This window comes from Oncorhynchus tshawytscha, unplaced genomic scaffold, assembly GCF_018296145.1.
Source record: "Oncorhynchus tshawytscha isolate Ot180627B unplaced genomic scaffold, Otsh_v2.0 Un_contig_6385_pilon_pilon, whole genome shotgun sequence".
NCBI lineage: Eukaryota > Metazoa > Chordata > Actinopteri > Salmoniformes > Salmonidae > Oncorhynchus > Oncorhynchus tshawytscha.
In genome coordinates, this window is record NW_024608241.1 from 35001 (window position 1) to 54843 (window position 19843).

Consider the following 19843-nt stretch of genomic DNA (forward strand, 5'->3'; position numbering starts at 1 on the left):
GACAACGCTTAGCAACAAATGAGTACAGTGACGTTAGCAGTTAGCTAGCTATCAACAGCAAATTCATAGGATCATCCATGGCACAAATGTTGTTTATCCTCATTCGATGTTGAGCAGCTCTGACTTGTAGTAGTTAGCTTGTTAACAAGGTAACGTTAGCTTGCCATGTAATTTGTAAACATTGCCACTAAAAGCTTTGTTTTACCTTGTCACACGTTATCCACGGACCATATGGTGAGCGCTTTCTTAGTCCATACGACGACTGATCATTTCGAAAACATACGAGAGAACCCTAGTCACGTATAAAGTATTGCTAGTTAGAGAGCTATTAAAAACACGACAAGGTGTGTACATTGGCTGCTTCCTACTTCCTGCATTGGGTAACCATTGGCAACGCGACTACCTCGCTTTACGGCGTTTGAAGAACACGCCCAGAAATCGCTGAAAAATATTCTAACAAGTGTCCAGCTGTAAGGTCCAGTCAAAGTTATATGTAAAAAAATCTTCTATTAGTCACCGAACATTAGATTTGTTTTAATCTTAGCAAGACAATTGTGCTTGGTATGCACTGTAGCTATATGTTTCAGTGAGAGTGTTAAACGTTTGATAGCTAGCTAGCGAGAGAGACCACTCACAATCCGTCTTGATCTGCACTGCCAGGTAGGCTACCGACAGTTGTGACCAAACCAAGAGCTTGAGGAGAAACTAAGATCTCCCATCAAAATTCAAAAGTGTTAGCTAGATAGATGTTATTGGCTAGTTGTCTTTGTTTTGAATGAGATGTTTTGTCAGTGTCATGAAATTTGATATTATTGGCAAATCATTGTTTGCTAACTTGGCCAACTGACACTTTGTCTCTGTTTTGTTTTTGCATAGCATTTGAAGAGCTAGCTTGGGAGGATGACCAAAAAACAAAAGCAAACCACAAGTAAGACTGAAATAACCCCCCGTTAAATTCACATCAACTGTATATTGGGGCTTAAATGATCTCCAATACTTTCATTGGCTGAAATCATTCATTCCTAAAGTGAATACCTGGACATAAAACATTCATCCAACATCGTTGAATTTATCTGAGATTTTAATTTAACCAGGTAAGTCGACTGAGAACACACTCTCAGTTACAGCAACAACCTGGGAATTAGTTACAGGGATGAATGAGCCAATGGGAAGCTGGGGATGATTAGGTGACCATGATGGTACGAGGGCCAGATGGGGAATTTACCCCAGACACCTTTGTTAACACCTCTACTCTTACAATAAGTGCCATGGGATCTTTTAGTGACCACAGAGAGTCAGAACCCCCATTTAACAACCCATCTAAAAGACAGCACCCTACACAGTGCAATGTCCCCAATCACTGACCAATATTTTTTTAGACCAGAGGAAAGAGTGCTTCCTACTGGCCCTCCAACACCACTTCCAGCAGCATCTGGTCTCCCATCCAGGACCAAACCTGCTTATCTTCAGAAGCCAGCCAGCAGTGGGATGCAGGGTGGTATGCTGCTGGCAAGATACTGAAAAACAAAGTGAAAGGTTGCCAGTCCACCTGTTTGCTTGCTAATGTATGTGTGAAAGAAAGGACAGTTCCTTAGCATAAAGTGGATGTTTTCTCTCCAGGTTTCACACCTCCCCAGCCTAGGTCACTCAGGTCAAGGAAGAGAAAGTGCAGTGATGAGTCAGAGGAGAGCGCCCCTCTGGAGAGACAGTGGAAGCACAGCCCTCACACCTAGAACAGGTAGCCACCAGAAGTTCCATTTGCTGGTTGAGCGTTTGTCAGTTACAATTCAAATGTTGCTATGTTCTAACGGATTCCTCCTCCTCTGCTGTGTGCAGCAGGACACTGAGGGAACAGTGTTAAACACCACCTCTCCTAAAGATCCCCACTGCCCTCTGACGGCCTGTACTACTCATCCATCTCAGCAGGCTAACAAAGCGGGAGATACCACTGCACCCAAGCAAGAGGGGGATCCAGTGGAGGAAAATCCGGTTGTGACTGGCTTCGAGGGAGAACAGGCCATTGGAGGGGCTGTGGAGGGGGCGGGCACAGAGGAGTCAGTTCCAACCAATCAGGATGGTGGAGATAGTCCACAGGAAGACCATAGTGTGGAGTCCTCTGTCAAAGATGACGAGGGTAGAGAAGAAGACATCAAGACACAGAGTTTCCTCAGCTTCCCCCCACACCCACTGACTGTAGCACAGCCCCAACCCCAGCCATCCCTACTTCCCTCCAAGGAGGTCAACGTTGAGGACGGGGACAGTCAAACCGACAAGGAAGAGGAGCAGTGTGGAGAGAAGAACCCAAAGCCCAATATGGAGGAGCTCAACAGTAAACAGCAGGAGGCTATAGATGACAGAGGTGTTTGTCTGGGTGGTGGGACGGAGGGGCCACCAGTGGAGGAGGACAGATCTGTGGAGGAACCAGTGAAGAAGAGGAGAAGGAGAATGGGGATGTGTGGTCTGGGAGAGAGAGAGAGGAGAGGAATAGGGGAGCAGTGGCAGAAGGAACGAAAGAGTGTGACGGAAGGAGGGAGGGAGGGAGAAGAGATGGTGCTGGTGAGGAAAGCGGAGGAGGAGAAAGTGGAGAAAGAGAGAGAGGAGGACATCGGGCAGAGTGGTGATAGTGGTGGTGGTTGTGCCAACCTGGTGGCTGTAGAGGGAACTACGGCAGCGTCATCCTCTGATCCGTCCCTCCTTTCATTCATCCCTCCATCTGCTCCTCTGGGGAGTACCACTGAGCAGAGGAAGGAAGAGGAGAAGGAAGAGGGGGAGAAGTTAGATGAGGAGCAGCTTCAGTCAGGGGGAGAGGCCAGCCATGCAGACCCCAGCGAAGTGGCTTATTCTGGGACAGAGCAGGTCACAGGAGAGGGTCTCCGGACTGGTCTGGAGGTGGACCCACTGAGTGAGCAGCCTGTGGTGTTGGTGGAAGAAGAGCTAGACACAGAGGAGGTTGTGGAGAAGAACCAGGAGGGGGACAGGGGGCTGTGGGTCTAATGAGCCAGAGGAGAGCCCCCCTAGGGCCCCTACACCATCCTCCACCACCACCCCTACCTCTATCCCTCTGGAGGCTGGGACAGAGAGGGAGCACCATGGAGAGATTCAGAGCTCACCTACCCAGAGAGAGGGGGGGGCTGAAGATGGGACTGGGACTGTGGCCGACCCCCGGGCACTCATTCTGGCCCCGGCTGACAGAGGAGAGTCCACCAATGCTCCCCCCACAAAGCCAGGTCCTGGAAGGGAGGGGCACAACCAGGCTCCAGTGACACCTGGTGGCTCGGAGGAGAACAACCACGTGAGTGTTTTTGTTGACTTCTTTGTTTGTTACTTTGTTTGTTTAAGTCCTGATTGTTTGTGTATTTCAGTCCACCACCCCAGACCTGACCAGAGACAACGATGATGCTGCTGTCGTTGATCCGTTTGGAGTGCTGCCTCTGGACGACCTGTCTGACTCTCAACTCAACACCATCACTCTGACGTGAGAGAGGGGGAGGAAGGAGGGGGGTATAGGAGGTAGACACAGGCATGGGGGAGGAAGGAGGGGGGTATAGGAGGTAGACACAGGCATGGGGGAGGAAGGAGGGGTATAGGAGGTAGACACAGGCATGGGGGAGGAAGGAGGGGGTATAGGAGGGACACAGGCATGGGGGAGGAAGGAGGGGGTATAGGAGGTAGACACAGGCATGGGGGAGGAAGGAGGGGGGAGGGGGTAGACACAGGCATAGGAGGTAGACACAGGCATGGGGGGAGGAAGGAGGGGGTAGGAGGTAGACAGGCAGGCATGGGGGAGGAAGGAGGGGGAGGAGGTAGACACAGGCATGGGGGAGGAAGGAGGGGGTAGAGGAGGTAGATGCAGGCATGGGGGGAGGAAGGAGGGGGTATAGGAGGTAGACACAGGCATGGGGGGGGAGGAAGGAGGGGGTATAGGAGGTAGACACAGGCATGGGGGGAGGAAGGAGGGGGTATAGGAGGTAGACGCAGGCAGGGGGGGAGGAAGGAGGGGGTATAGGAGGTAGATGCAGGCATGGGGGGGAGGAAGGAGGGGGTATAGGAGGTAGACACAGGCATGGGGGAGGAAGGAGGGGGTATAGGAGGTAGACAGGCATGGGGGAGGAAGGAGGGGGGTAGAGGAGGTAGACACAGGCATGGGGGAGGAAGGAGGGGGTATAGGAGGTAGACACAGGCATGGGGGGGGAGGAGGAGGGGGAAGTAGACACAGGCTGATATAGACACAGGAGATAGGAGGTAGATGAGATGACACAGGTAGATGAGGAAATGCAGGCATGGGGGAGGAAGGAGGGGGTATAGGAGGTAGACACAGGCATGGGGGGAGGAAGGAGGGGGGTATAGGAGGTAGACACAGGCATGGGGGGGAGGAGAGAAGTGCTGATATGCAGATGAGGTAGATGAGATGCAGGTAGATGAGGAAATTAGAAAATACGAGTGAGAGAGAGAGGGATGAGAAGGAGGGATGTGAGAGTTAGAGAGAGGGATGAGAAGGGATGGTAAAGGATGAGTGTGACAGAGATGAGAGTAGATGAAGGAATATCTCCATCTTTACCTCTGGGTCTGGAGACAGAGATGAGAGTAGATGAAGGGATATCTCCATCTTTACCTCTGGGTCTGGAGACAGAGATGAGAGTAGATGAAGGGATATCTCCATCTTTACCTCTGCATCTGGAGACAGAGATGAGAGTAGATGAAGGGATATCTCCATCTTTACCTCTGGGTCTGGAGACAGAGATGAGAGTAGATGAAGGGATATCTCCATCTTTACCTCTGCGTCTGGAGACAGAGATGAGAGTAGATGAAGGGATATCTCCATCTTTACCTCTGCGTCTGGAGACAGAGATGAGAGTAGATGAAGGGATATCTCCATCTTTACCTCTGCGTCTGGACACAGAGATGAGAGTAGATGAAGGGATATCTCCATCTTTACCTCTGCGTCTGGAGACAGAGATGAGAGTAGATGAAGGGATATCTCCATCAGAATTCTGCATGCAGAGTCTCAATTTGTTGTTTGTCCCATTTTGTGAATTCTTGGCTGGTGAGCGGACAAGATATCTTTATCTCCTCCATCTTTACCTCTGCGTCTGGAGACAGACGAGTTGTGTTTTCTCAGTGTTCAAAAACAAACATCAGAGAAGATCCCCTGCCAGGTCACTGCTTCTAGATCATCTGCTGGAGGCCTCTCAAATGGCACCCTATTCCCTATATAGTGCACTACTTTAGACCACAGCCCTATATAGTGCACTACTTTAGACCACAGCCCTATATAGTGCACTACTTTAGACCACAGCCCTATATAGTGCACTACTTTAGACCACAGCCCTATATAGTGCACTACTTTAGACCACAGCCCTATATAGTGCACTACTTTAGACCACAGCCCTATATAGTGCACTACTTTAGACCACAGCCCTATATAGTGCACTACTGTTGACCACAGCCCTATATAGTGCCCTACTTTAGACCACAGCCCTATATAGTGCACTACTTTAGACCACAGACCTATATAGTGCACTACTTTAGACCACAGACCTATATAGTGCACTACTGTTGACCACAGCCCTATATAGTGCACTACTTTAAACCACAGCCCTATATAGTGCACTACTATAGACCAGGGACCATGGTCAAAAGTAGTGCACTATAAAGGGAAAAGGGTGCCATTTGGGACATATAGTGAGCTCCAAAAGTATGATTATTTTAGGCTCTGTACTCCAGCCCTTTGGGAGGTCGGCATTATTTTGGATGGGGGGGATGATATTTGTTCATCTGTAAAATTGTTGATGTAGTTATTGTGTGCTATGAATATGGGAACAAATACAGCCACTACAGGACCAAAAGTATGTGGACACCTGCTTGTCAAACATCTCATTCCACAGTCATGGGCATTAATATGGTGTTGATCCCCCTCATTTGCTGCTATAACAGCCTGCACTGTTCTGGGAAGGCTTTCCACTAGATGTTGGAACATTACTGCTATAACAGCCTCCACTCTTCTGGGAAGGCTTTCCACTAGATGTTGACACATTACTGCTATAACAGCCTCCACTCTTCTGGGAAGGCTTTCCACTAGATGTTGTAACATTACTGCTATAACAGCCTCCACTCTTCTGGGAAGGCTTTCCACTAGATGTTGTAACATTACTGCTATAACAGCCTCCACTCTTCTGGGAAGGCTTTCCACTAGATGTTGTAACATTACTGCTATAACAGCCTCCACTCTTCTGGGAAGGCTTTCCACTAGATGTTGGAACATTACTGCTATAACAGCCTCCACTCTTCTGGGAAGGCTTTCCACTAGATGTTGTAACATTACTGCTATAACAGCCTCCACTCTTCTGGGAAGGCTTTCCACTAGATGTTGAACATTGCTGCTATAACAGCCTCCACTCTTCTGGGAAGGCTTTCCACTAGATGTTGGAACATTACTGCTATAACAGCCTCCACTCTTCTGGGAAGGCTTTCCACTAGATGTTGGAACATTACTGCTATAACAGCCTCCACTCTTCTGGGAAGGCTTTCCACTAGATGTTGTAACATTACTGCTATAACAGCCTCCACTCTTCTGGGAAGGCTTTCCACTAGATGTTGGAACATTACTGCTATAACAGCCTCCACTCTTCTGGGAAGGCTTTCCACTAGATGTTGGAACATTACTGCTATAACAGCCTCCACTCTTCTGGGAAGGCTTTCCACTAGATGTTGGAACATTACTGCTATAACAGCCTCCACTCTTCTGGGAAGGCTTTCCACTAGATGTTGGAACATTGCTGCTATAGGGACATGCTTCCATTCAGCAACAAGAGCATTAGTGAGCTTGGGCACTAATGTTGGAACATTGCTGGCTAACAGCCGTTCCACTCTTCTGGGAAGGTTTCCACTAGATGTTGGAACATTACTGCTATAACAGCCTCCACTGTTCTGGGAAGGCTTCCACACTAGATGTTGGAACATTACTGCTATAACAGCCTCCACTCTTCTGGGAGGGGTTTCCACATAGATTTGTAACATTAGTGCTATAACACTTTGCCCCACTCTTCTGGGAAGGCTTTCCACTAAGATGTTGTAACATTACTGCTATAACAGCCTCCACTCTTCTGGGAAGGCTTTCCACTAGATGTTGGAACATTGCTGCAAGGGACATGCTTCCATTCAGCAACAAGAGCATTAGTGAGGTTGGGCACTAATGTTGGGCGATCACCTGGCTCAGTCAGGCGTTCCAATTCATCCCAAAGGTGTTCGATGGGGTTGAGGTCAGGGCTCTGTGCAGGCCAGTCAAGTTCTTCCACACCGATCTCGGCAAACCATTTCTGTAGCTGAATCCACTAATCTGAAGGGGTGTCCACATACTTTTGTATATGTAGTGTATATAAGTGACTTTGTCCCAATACTTTTGGTCCCCTAAAATGGGGGGACTGTGTAAAAAAAAAAGGCTGTAATTTCTAAACAGTTCACCAGATATGGATGAAAATACCCTCAAATACCCTCATAGTCATTGTATCATTTCAAATCCCAAAGTGCTGGAGTACAGAGCCAAAAATGATCACTGTCAGCAGACGAAAGAGATGTAATGTTTCTATCAGATAGCTAGAAAAACAGTGTTTGCCAGAGGTGAACAGTTGTGAACGATTGTCCTGAGAGCAAATCATTGTTTCTATCTAGAACAGCGGTTCCCAGCCTCTTCTGTTCCTGAGAGCAAATCATTGTTTCTATCTAGAACAGCGGTTCCCAGCCTCTTCTGTTCCTGAGAGTAAATCATTGTTTCTATCTAGAACAGCGGTTCCCAGCCTCTTCTGTTCCTGAGAGCAAATCATTGTTTCTATCTAGAACAGCGGTTCCCAGCCTCTTCTGTTCCTGAGAGTAAATCATTGTTTCTATCTAGAACAGCGGTTCCCAGCCTCAGGACCATCTTTCACAGAGTCGCAGAATGTTTTAAACATAAACTGTCTTGGCTGTCAAATGTAGTGCATTTTAGCAGTGAACGTAATACATTAACGGCCTGTTATGAACCTTTAGCATTGTGAAAAGTCATGTCAAATGGCTTATAACACCATTAATAACCTCAACTGTTATTATTTTTGGAAGATTGTTTTTTTTTTATCCTCCCAGAAATTGCGGACCACCTGCAGTACCCAGCGATAACCACTGATCTAGATATACCACCTGCAGTACCCAGCGATAACCACTGATCTAGATATACCACCTGTATCTAGATATACCACCTGCGATAACCACTGATCTAGATATACCACCTGCAGTACCCAGCGATAACCACTGATCTAGATATACCACCTGCAGTACCCAGCGATAACCACTGATCTAGATATACCACCTGCAGTACCCAGCGATAACCACTGATCTAGATATACCACCTGCAGTACCCCGACAACCACTGATCTAGATATACCACCTGCTAGATATACCAGCAGTACCCAGCGATAACCACTGATCTAGATATACCACCCAGTACCCACCTGCAGTACCCAGATAACCACTGATCTAGATATACCACCTGCAGTACCCAGCGATAACCACTGATCTAGATATACCACCTGCAGTACCCAGCGATAACCACTGATCTAGATATACCACCTGCAGTACCCAGCGATAACCACTGATCTAGATATACCACCTGCAGTACCCAGCGATAACCACTGATCTAGATATACCACCTGCAGTACCCAGCGATAACCACTGATCTAGATATACCACCTGCAGTACCCAGCGATAACCACTGATCTAGATATACCACCTGCAGTACCCAATGACAACCACTGATCTAGATATACCACCTGCAGTACCCAATGACAACCACTGATCTAGATATACCACCTGCAGTACCACCTAGATAACCTGCAGTGACAACCACTGATCTAGATATACCACCTGCAGTACCCAATGACAACCACTGATCTAGATATACCACCTGCAGTACCCAACGATAACCACTGATCTAGATATTTCATCTGGTTTCAGTAACACTACTGGTCAGATACATTTATCCATCTTCCTAGAACCAGTACACTATTTTATAACTTTGTATTGGCTTGTTTTGAAGCCTACGATGCCCCCTTATTCCCCATATAGTGCACATATGGCCCTCGTCGAAAGTAGTGCATTATATAGGGAATGGTGCCATTCTCTGTCTCTCTCTTCCCCTTAACTAGTGAGAAAGAGGAAGAGGAGAAAGAGGAAGGGCATGAAGACGCTACAGAACTGGTCTGTGGCCTGATCAGAGAACTCTCCTACCTAAAGTGAGTCTTCGTCTCTTCTCCCTCCTCTCCTTCCATCCTTCTACTGCTTCACCACTTTCTCCTAGTGATGACATTTGACCTAATGAACTTTAGAAGTCAGCCTGATCCGCCCCACAGATCTTTGAGCTCTGATTGGCTAGATGGCTGTCTGCTCAGATGGACATAGATTAGGATCTCACCTCCTTAGTTAACACAGGAGAGGAGGAGAACAGGGGATGAGGTTCTAAATTCTGCTGTTAGCTGTACCATGTGTTCCTCTCTCTCCTCCTTCACTACTGTTAGCTGTACCATGTGTTCCTCTCCTCCTCCTTCACTACTGTTAGCTGTACCATGTGTTCCTCTCCCTCCTCCTTCACTACTGATAGTTGTACCATGTGTTCCTCTCCCTCCTCCTTCACTACTGTTAGCTGTACCATGTGTTCCTCTCTCTCCACCTTCACTACTGTTAGCTGTACCATGTGTTCCTCTCCCTCCTCCTTCACTACTGTTAGCTGTACCATGTGTACCTCTCCCTCCTCCTTCACTACTGTTAGCTGCACCATGTGTTCCTCTCTCTCCACCTTCACTACTGTTAGCTGTACCATGTGTTCCTCTCCCTCCTCCTTCACTACTGTTAGCTGTACCATGTGTTCCTCTCCCTCCTCCTTCACTACTGTTAGCTGTACCATGTGTTCCTCTCCCTCCTCCTTCACTACTGTTAGCTGTGCCATGTGTTCCTCTCCCTCCTCCTTCACTACTGTTAGCTGCACCGTGTTCCTCTCCCTTCTCCTTCACTACTGTTAGCTGTACCATGTGTTCCTCTCCCTCCTCCTTCACTACTGTTAGCTGTACCATGTGTTCCTCTCCTTCCTCCTTCACTACTGTTAGCTGTGTCATGTGTTCCTCTCCCTCCTCCTTCACTACTGTTAGCTGTGCCATGTGTGCCTCTCTCTCCTCCTTCACTACTGTTAGCTGTACCATGTGTTCCTCTCCCTCCTCCTTCCACTGTGTGTACCATGTGTTCCTCTCCCTCCTCCTTCACTACTGTTAGCTGTACCATGTGTTCCTCTCTCTCCCCTTCACTACTGTTAGTTGTACCATGTGTGCCTCTCCCTCCTCCTTCACTACTGTTAGCTGTACCATGTGTTCCTCTCCTTCCTTCTTCACTACTATTAACTGTACCATGTGTTCCTCTCCCTCCCCCTTCACTACTGTTAGCTGTACCATGTGTTCCTCTCCCTCCTCCTTCACTACTGTTAGCTGTACCATGTGTTCCTCTCCCTCCTCCTTCACTACTGTTAGCTGTACCATGTGTTCCTCTCCCTCCTCCTTCACTACTGTTAGCTGTACCATGTGTTCCTCTCCCTCCTCCTTCACTACTGTTAGCTGTACCATGTGTTCCTCTCCCTCCTCCTTCACTACTGTTAGCTGTACAATGTGTTCCTCTCCTTCCTCCTTCACTACTGTTAGCTGTGTCACGTGTTCCTCTCCCTCCTCCTTCACTACTGTTAGCTGTACCATGTGTTCCTCTCTCTCTTCCTTCACTACTGTTAGCTGTACCTTGTGTCCCTCTCCCTCCTCCTTCACTACTGTTAGCTGCATGACAGTGGTGATCAGATGTTTTGTAAGTAGTAGTAAAAACAGACAAATAGCAACTGAAAATAATATCACTCTCTCCCAATGCATCTCTTCCTCCCTCCCCTATCCTTCTCTCTTCTCCTTTTCTCTCCCTCTTTTCTTTCCTCCCTCCATCCTATCTCTCCCTCCCCCATCCTTCTCTTTCTCCCCCTCTTTTCTTTCCTCCCTCCTCCATCTCCCTCCCCCATCCTTCTCTTTTCTCCTTTTCTCTCCCTCTTTTCTTTCCTCCCTCCATCTCTATCTCTCCCTCCTTCATCCCTCTCTTTCAGTCGGGTAGTGATGGCTACCCATCGGGAGCTAGAGTCTCTTCGCCGTGGCAACAAGACCGCGAGGCCTCCCCTACGCCGCATCTTCCCCCCACGACTCTCTGAGATCTAGATTGCCTCCCAAATAGCACCCTATTCCCTATATAGTGCCCTACTTTTGACCTGGGCCCATAGACACTATATAGGGAATAAGGCTCTGGTCAACAGTGGTACACTATATAGGGAATAAGGTGCCATTTGGGACCTACAGCGAAAACCATCATTGCAATGCCCCCAAAGGCTCATGGGTAATATTCTTCACATAGCGGAGGCTCACTTGAAAGTTGATTTGTATTTATGTTTTGACTTGAATACTCCAGATCAGTTTGAGAACAATGATCCAAAGTATCAACCCAGATGAGAACTGAATGTTTGTCAAGTTATATGGACACAACGTTATAATAATAATGCTGGTCTATAATACCATTTAAGGGTTATTGTCTTCTCCTCTGCCTTTCCTAATGCTGGTCTATAATACCATTTAAGGGTTCTTGTCTTCTCCTCTGCCTTTCCTAATGCTGGTCTATAATACCATTTAAGGGTTATTGTCTTCTCCTCTGCCTTTCCTAATGCTGGTCTATAATACCATTTAAGGGTTATTGTCTTCTTCTCTGCCTTTCCTAATGCTGGTCTATAATACCATTTAAGGGTTCTTGTCTTCTCCTCTGCCTTTCCTAATGCTGGTCTATAATACCATTTAAGGGTTCTTGTCTTCTCCTCTGCCTTTCCTAATGCTGGTCTATAATACCATTTAAGGGTTCTTGTCTTTCCTCTGCCTTTCCTAATCTGGTCTATAATACCATTTAAGGGTTCTTGTCTTCTCTCTGCCTTTCCTAATGCTGGTCTATAATACCATTTAAGGGTTCTTGTCTTCTCCTCTGCCTTTCCTAATGCTGGTCTATAATACCATTTAAGGGTTCTTGTCTTCTCCTCTGCCTTTCCTAATGCTGGTCTATAATACCATTTAAGGGTTCTTGTCTTCTCCTCTGCCTTTCCTAATGCTGGTCTATAATACCATTTAAGGGTTCTTGTCTTCTCCTCTGCCTTTCCTAATGCTGGTCTATAATACCATTTAAGGGTTCTTGTCTTCTTCTCTGCCTTTCCTAATGCTGGTCTATAATACCATTTAAGGGTTCTTGTCTTCTCCTCTGCCTTTCCTAATGCTGGTCTATAATACCATTTAAGGGTTCTTGTCTTCTCCTCTGCCTTTCCTAATGCTGGTCTATAATACCATTTAAGGGTTCTTGTCTTCTCCTCTGCCTTTCCTAATGCTGGTCTATAATACCATTTAAGGGTTCTTGTCTTCTCCTCTGCCTTTCCTAATGCTGGTCTATAATACCATTTAAGGGTTCTTGTCTTCTCCTCTGCCTTTCCTAATGCTGAGGACATCAGTTTGGAACAGTATGTAGTTACTGTGTTTTGTAGAATGTGTTATAAAATAAATGATCACGAAGGTGAATCTTTGGTTATTGTACATCTCCTCATCTCAGTCGTGTCTCTATGAAACATGTGGCTTTAATAACTAACCAGTCTAAAGATTCCCAGCATAAAGATCACCTTTACCACTAAGACCTAAAGTCCACCTGTAGACAATGCCCTATATAGTGCACTACTTTAGACCACAGCCCTACATAGTGCACTACTTTAGACCACAGCCCTATATAGTGCACTACTTTAGACCATAGCCCTATATAGTGCACTACTTTAGACCACAGCCCTATATAGTGCACTACTTTAGACCACAGAGCTATATAGTGCACTACTTTAGACCACAGAGCTATATAGTGCACTACTTTAGACCACAGCCCTATATAGTGCACTACTTTAGACCACAGCCCTATATAGTGCACTACTTTAGACCACAGCCCTATATAGTGCACTACTTTAGACCACAGCCCTATATAGTGCACTACTTTAGACCACAGCCCTATATAGTGCACTACTTTAGACCATAGCCCTATATAGTGCACTACTTTAGACCACAGCCCTATATAGTGCACTACTTTAGACCACAGCCCTATATAGTGCACTACTTTAGACCACAGCCCTATATAGTGCACTACTGTTGACCACAACCCTATATAGTGCACTACTGTTGACCACAGCCCTATATAGTGCACTACTTTAGACCACAGCCCTATGGCCCCTGATCAAAAGTAGGGTACTATTTATGAAATAAAATGCCATTTGCTGAATACAACAGGTGTAGTAGACCTCACAGTGAAATGCTGAATACAACAGGTGTAGTAGACCTTACCGTGAAATGCTGAATACAACAGGTGTAGTAGACCTTACCGTGAAATGCTGAATACAACAGGTGTAGTAGACCTTACAGTGAAATGCTGAATACAACAGGTGTAGTAGACCTTACAGTGAAATGCTGAATACAACAGGTGTAGTAGACCTTACTGTGAAATGCTGAATACAACAGGTGTAGTAGACCTCACAGTGAAATGCTGAATACAACAGGTGTAGTAGACCTTACCGTGAAATGCTTACTGACACATTCAAGCCCTTAACCAACAATGCAGTTCAAGAAATAGAGTTAAGTAAATATTTACTGAATAAACTAAAGTAAAACAGATCAAATAAAAAGTAACATAGTAAAATAACAATAAGGAGTCTGTGGGTACCGATATAGAGTCAATGTGCGGGGGTACAGGTTAGTTAAGGTCATTTGTTGGTGTAGGTAGGGGTAAAGGGGGACAACAGTTCTGTTTTTTCCTCCCCAAAGTAGCAGGGAGAAACGTGGATAAACGTCTAATTCTCTAATGAGAGAGAATTATGTTGTTAATGTTGTATATGACTGTTGTAGCTGGAAACGGCTGATTTTTTATGGAATATCTACAGAGGCGTACAGAGGCCCATTATCAGCAACCATCCCTCCTGTGTTCCAATGGCACAACATTACAACATTAACCATGTCTACGTTGTATTTCTGAGCACTGATGTTATTTTAATGGACAAAAAATGTGCTTTTCTTATAAAAAACAAGGACATTTCTGAGTGACCCCAAACTTTTGAACGGTTTTGGTCGGCCAACATATGTTTTATGACTGCATATCACCGGCAAGGGTTTTGGTCGGCCAACATATGTTTTATGACTGCATATCACCGACAAGGGTTTTGGTCGGCCAACATGTGTTTTATGACTGCGTTTCACCGACAAGGGTTTTGGTCGGCCAACACATGTTTTATGACTGCAATGAGCGCAACAATACCCACAACAATTAAGTGAAATCAAGCTTATTAAACAGTATTGCCATTGATTAAAAAATAAATATATATTCACATATATGTATATAAATGTTCCCTGGCAGAGAGCCCAAAGAGGACCGTTACTTGGAGTATATCCTGAACGGTTTCAAAATGCTGTTGAATATCCTCGTCATAAAACATATGTTGGCCGTGCAAAACCTGTTGAATATACTCGTCATAAAACATATGTTGGCTCCTCGTCTGCAGCCAATAAAGGTATTATAGAGCATTGGTTAAAGGAGGACATTCATACTACGGAAGAGTGGAGTGGTAGACTGAAAGAACTGTATTTAATGGAAAAGATCACCCATAACATACAACTTGCAGACAGATTTAGTCTACTTAAAAAGAATTGGAACCGCTCGTTGTAAATAATATTGTGTAGACACGACTCAGTCTCAAAGCAACCAAACAGATGATAATTGTATATATATATATATATATATATAAATATATATATTATGTTATTGTTTAATTATTATGACTTTGTTTCTTAGTACTAAAGTTCTTGTTTATTGTATAGCCTATTTGCTGGTATCTCAGACGACCAGAACCTTAATAATGATCATCACACTTACGTCACAGACAATAATTCTACTAGCTGATTGAACGGACACATAGCAGGATACTGAAACTCAGTCCGCAATGGTCGGGAATTCGTTTTGGGGCTGGACACACCGCGAACCAGCCCCTACTGTTGTCGATCACACATACTAATGCCACGTTCACGTGCAATCGGAGTTATCGGAAATCCCTAGTTCCGACTGGGAAGTTTCACTTGAATGACCCTTAAATTTGGAATTACAAGTGGGAAACAGAGAAAATGTTGTTGGCAATCTTTTGGTTAATTAATTGTTCCAACTTGAAAATAACTTGAACACAATCATGTCGGAGTTACGACTTCAAATGTTCTAGTGTCCCAGGAGAATATGAAGCCACATTATACAGCATTCAAGTGCTAGTCGGTGCTAGGAAACGGACACTTCTGACTCGCTAACATGATTGACACCGTAATAATCATAATGATACGGCCTTGTAAGAGCCATAAGTGTCAACCAACATAATTCATTATTTTACATGAACCTGTTTAACTTGTATTAAATGTGTGATTTCGGCTCCACGAAATATGAAATGCGTTATGAAGAATATCGTGTACTGTTGCCTTCACGAAAAAAAGGGGCTTTCTGACTACAAGTGCACCAGTATCCCAAAGTATTTAACGAAATCAAGCATAGAAAACAGCAGTGGTATTAATACAAATGTTTTCCCCACGGATTAAGTCGCACATAAATTTGTGTTTTCTCAGAAATTCTGTTCAGAATGTCTGCTCAGAAAAATCGAAAACAGTATATATAGCAATACAATCACCATTTATAAAACGGGATTAAATAAATACAACATTAAGGTATATTCATAACGTTCAATAATGCAGAAAAATATATATAGGCTATCGTTTTTAAAATATTGTCTTTTCTCACGAATTAAGCCACAAAAAAACGCACGAAATCTGCTGAAACACATTATGTAAATGCACGAATTGAATGTGAGATTGTGTTGTGAAATTGGCCTGAACCGGTTTTGAGTGACCATTTACAATTGATTTACAATCAATTTACAGAATAATAGCAAACCACTCAAGGCAATTGAGCACACATCAATTCACGGGAGACGGCCAGGGTTGGGTCACAAACCTTGATTTACAGAATTGATGATTAATGGCCCATCTCAGGGTCCTAGACTCATATGGTGATTGGGGCCTAAACAACAATGGTTTGATGATTGTCCATCTGTGGAGCATTCTAGAAGGACTGGGCTGATCCCGAAAGCTGGTTGTGTCTTGTGCTGCCCTACTTAGTTTGTTCATTTGGGAGTAAAAGATTGCCCGTTGACAACATCGAAACGGTGTCTGTTTCCTTACATCAGTGTTTCCCAACTCCAGTCCCCCAACAGCACATATTGTTGTTGTAGCCCCGGACAAACTCAGCTGATTCAACTCATTGAGGGCTTGATGATTACCTGCCACCACGTCATAGTCTACAAAACTAGTCAGCCTGTTCCAAACGACTTCCAAGATAAATATCCACTCCTAAACCCTCTTAAATTGTCCGCGTACAGTATGTTAGAGACGCTAAAGGAAGTCGCCAACACAACAGCCTGAACAGTCTCTTCAGCGCGTCTCTAGCTCCGGTCCCACCCATCTCGCAACAACAAGTATCCTAAATGGTTTCAAATATACTTAAGTATCTAAAGTAAATGTAATTGCTAAGATATACTTAGGTATCAAAAGAAAAAAGTAAAGCAAACCAGATGGCATCTTTTTGTTGTTCTTTATTAACTCACAGAAAGCCAGGAACACGACAAGCATTTCGCTACAGTCGCATTAACATCTGCTACCCATTTGTGACAAATACAATTTGATTTGACACTCCAATACTCAGACATCATTTACAAACGTGTGTTTAGTGAGTCGGCCAGATCAGATGCAGTAGGGATGTTCTCTTGATAAGTGTGTGAATTACACAATTGTCGTGTCCCGATAAGCATTCAAAATCTGAAGAATAGTTTTGGGTATCAGGGAAAATCTACGGAGTAAAAAGTACATCATTTTCTTTAGGAATGTAGTGAAGTAAAAGTAAAAACCCGTCATTTAATTAGGGATGTCAATTAAGAACAAATTCGTATTTACAATGCCAAACCCGGACGACGCTGGGCCAATTGTGCGATACCCTATGGGACTCCCAATCACGGCCGGTTAAGATACAACCTGGATTCGAACCAAGGTGTCTGTAGTGACGCCTCAAACACTGAGTTGCAGTGCCTTAGACCGCTGTGCCACTTTGAAGCCCAAGTAAAGGACAGATACCCCAAAAACTACTTAAGAAGTAATTTCAAGTACTTTACACCAATGGTGGACAATGGTGCTTGGTGGCGGCTTGGGCCCCGGTGATCCCGCAGAGAGGGCAAAGACTGAGCTGCAGGTACCGGCACATCATGTCCCCATCCTGGTTCTTGATGCTGTGGGACAGAAACACCGACTCAGGCTGCCCGTTGTATTTGCAGAAGCCGCAGAACTTGCGCTCGGGTGATGGCACCTCCTCCGGCGTGTTTCTCCCACTCTGGTCCCAGGTGCGCTCGGGTGATGGCACCTCCTCCGGCGTGTTTCTCCCACTCTGGTCCCAGGTGCGCTCGGGTGATGGCACCTCCTCCGGCGTGTTTCTCCCACTCTGGTCCCAGGTGCGCTCGGGTGATGGCACCTCCTCCGGCGTGTTTCTCCCACTCTGGTCCCAGGTGCGCTCGGGTGATGGCACCTCCTCCGGCGTGTTTCTCCCACTCTGGTCCCAGGTGCGCTCGGGTGATGGCACCTCCTCCGGCGTGTTTCTCCCACTCTGGTCCCAGGTGCGCTCGGGTGATAGCACCTCCTCCGGCGTGTTTCTCCCACTCTGGTCCCAGGTGCCAGCGGGGGATCTGGGCGGTGCTGTAGGGGGCTCGGGACCCTCGGTGCTGCTCGGCGATAAAGGAGCGTCTTCGAACAAGAGGACGATTTCGGAATCCAGGGGTTCCATTTCGTGCCATAGGGGTGGTGTCGCCACGGGTGTTATCGGTAACAGCAAGGCTCGCGGCGGAAACTCTTCAAATTCCACCATGGTCGACCATATCCCGGAGTCATGACCCTCAACGGTTGACGGTTCTGGGGTGAACCTGCCTAACTGCATCTCACGCACTAGGTCAGCTAACTTCAGGTAGTCACGCCACGGTTCGAAACTCTTGTTTTCGGACTCCATGTAAGGCGGTAGGTCTTGGAGTTGACAAATCATAGCGTTCATACTCCCGCTTGTATTTTTTAGTGTCTGATAACGATCAGAATGTACCAGAATAAAGAACGTTGGGTCTGAACTGACAACTCAACTGAAGGCAAATTTGACAACGGTCACCTTTTCACCTGTCCGTGTTTTGTTTACCAGCCAACCACATGACGTTGTGCGGAGTCCGTGGAACCTGACAACAGCCAATCAAATGGTTTCAAACTGACAACTGCTGAATTGGTCATTTTAGAAGATCAACTATTTGGGATACAATTTTACACCTCAACAATATTAAAAACGTCAAATATAACTGTTTAATCTATTCTAGGGTCTAAATTGATAGGACTTCTAATTCTTAGTTATAGGAAGCTGTTTGATAATAGCCTATTTTAACAAGAAAATATCAGTAAAATTACCGTTAAAATTCAAAACTGCTTTTTACATTTTTTTAAATATTATTTTATTTAATCTTTATTTAACCAGATTGGCCAGTTGAGAACAAGTTCTCATTTACAACTGTGACCTGGCCAAGATAAAGCAAAGCAGTGCGACACAAACAGCAACACAGAGTTACACATGGAATAAATGTGTACAAATAAAACACATGGAATAAACAAGCGTACAGTCAATAACACAATAGAAAAAGTCTATAGACAGTGAACTTCCTTGCTGTTTACTATGCTTCGACGTCCTTGCTGTTCACTACTACCAAAACGGTTTTATAACACAATGGAAATGACAAAGGATCAACAACTTAAACAGACAATATTATAAAACATACAATGGAAAATACATAAACAGGCATCCTACTGAAATGACCCATCCAGGCTGGGACGGGGACGGGAGTTGGGGTAATCGGGGTTTGGAGAGAGGGATGGGGGACGGAGGGGAATACCGGGATCAGAGGAATGGGGAGATGGAGGAATTTAGTTACAGTCAAATAAATACACACGCAACAATCTACACAAAAGTCCTTCTGTTATCATATAAGATCAATGATTACCTCAATCACCAATAACGATTTTCCCTTTTGGGCTGATTAATAAAGTCACGTTAAAATCAATCGAATTGAAGAAAGATGACAAAGAGGGAAGGATTTAAACAGTTTAGTAACTAGGTCTGCGTGATAAATGACACCACATTCCCATCCAAAGTATCAAGCCAGATGTGAACTGAAAGTATGTGAAGTTATATGGGCCCAACGTTATAATAATAATGCAGGTCTATATATCACATTTTATTTTTATTTACAAATATTTAGCAGATGTTATTGTGGGTGTAGCGAAATGCTTGTGTTCCTGGCTCCAACAGTGCAGTAGTATCTAACTATTCACAACAATACACACAAGTCTAAAAGTATGAAATTATGAAATATATAAATATTAGGCATTGACTTACATACAGTAGAATATTATTTTTTATTTTTTTAAACTAGGCAAGTCAGTTAAGAACCAATTCTTATTTTCAATGACGGCCTAGGAACAGTGGGTTAACTGCCTGTTCAGGGGCATAAACGTCAGATTTGTACCTTGTCAGCTCTAACCACTAGGCTGCGCTGTATAGTTATACATGAGATGAGTAAAGCAGCATGAAAACATTA

General features: G+C 45.1%; 2 protein-coding genes and 1 long non-coding RNA gene across 3 annotated transcripts in view; 2 read left to right on the forward strand and 1 right to left on the reverse strand.

Moving 5' to 3' along the window:
* Window positions 1-1697, forward strand: part of LOC121843352 — a 1881-nt gene extending 184 nt beyond the window's left edge. The window contains exons 1-3 of the long non-coding RNA XR_006081510.1: window positions 1-660; window positions 877-928; window positions 1621-1697. The exon at window positions 1-660 is cut by the window's left edge and continues 184 nt beyond it. This is a non-coding gene — a long non-coding RNA (uncharacterized LOC121843352). The remainder of the gene's footprint in view (window positions 661-876; window positions 929-1620) is intronic.
* A 1-nt stretch (window position 1698) lies between these two features.
* On the forward strand, window positions 1699-3475 carry LOC112242119. The gene is made up of 3 exons (XM_024410085.2): window positions 1699-1738; window positions 1837-3292; window positions 3363-3475. Exon 2 carries the CDS (start codon window positions 2314-2316, stop codon window positions 2992-2994), a length of 681 nt encoding a protein of 226 aa, XP_024265853.2. The 5' UTR covers window positions 1699-1738; window positions 1837-2313; the 3' UTR covers window positions 2995-3292; window positions 3363-3475.
* A 13840-nt stretch (window positions 3476-17315) lies between these two features.
* Window positions 17316-18313, reverse strand: LOC112242121 (putative uncharacterized protein DDB_G0290521). Its single transcript, XM_042312968.1, has one exon. It carries the CDS (start codon window positions 18262-18264, stop codon window positions 17338-17340), a length of 927 nt encoding a protein of 308 aa, XP_042168902.1. The 5' UTR covers window positions 18265-18313; the 3' UTR covers window positions 17316-17337.
* Window positions 18314-19843: the final 1530 nt, after the last annotated feature.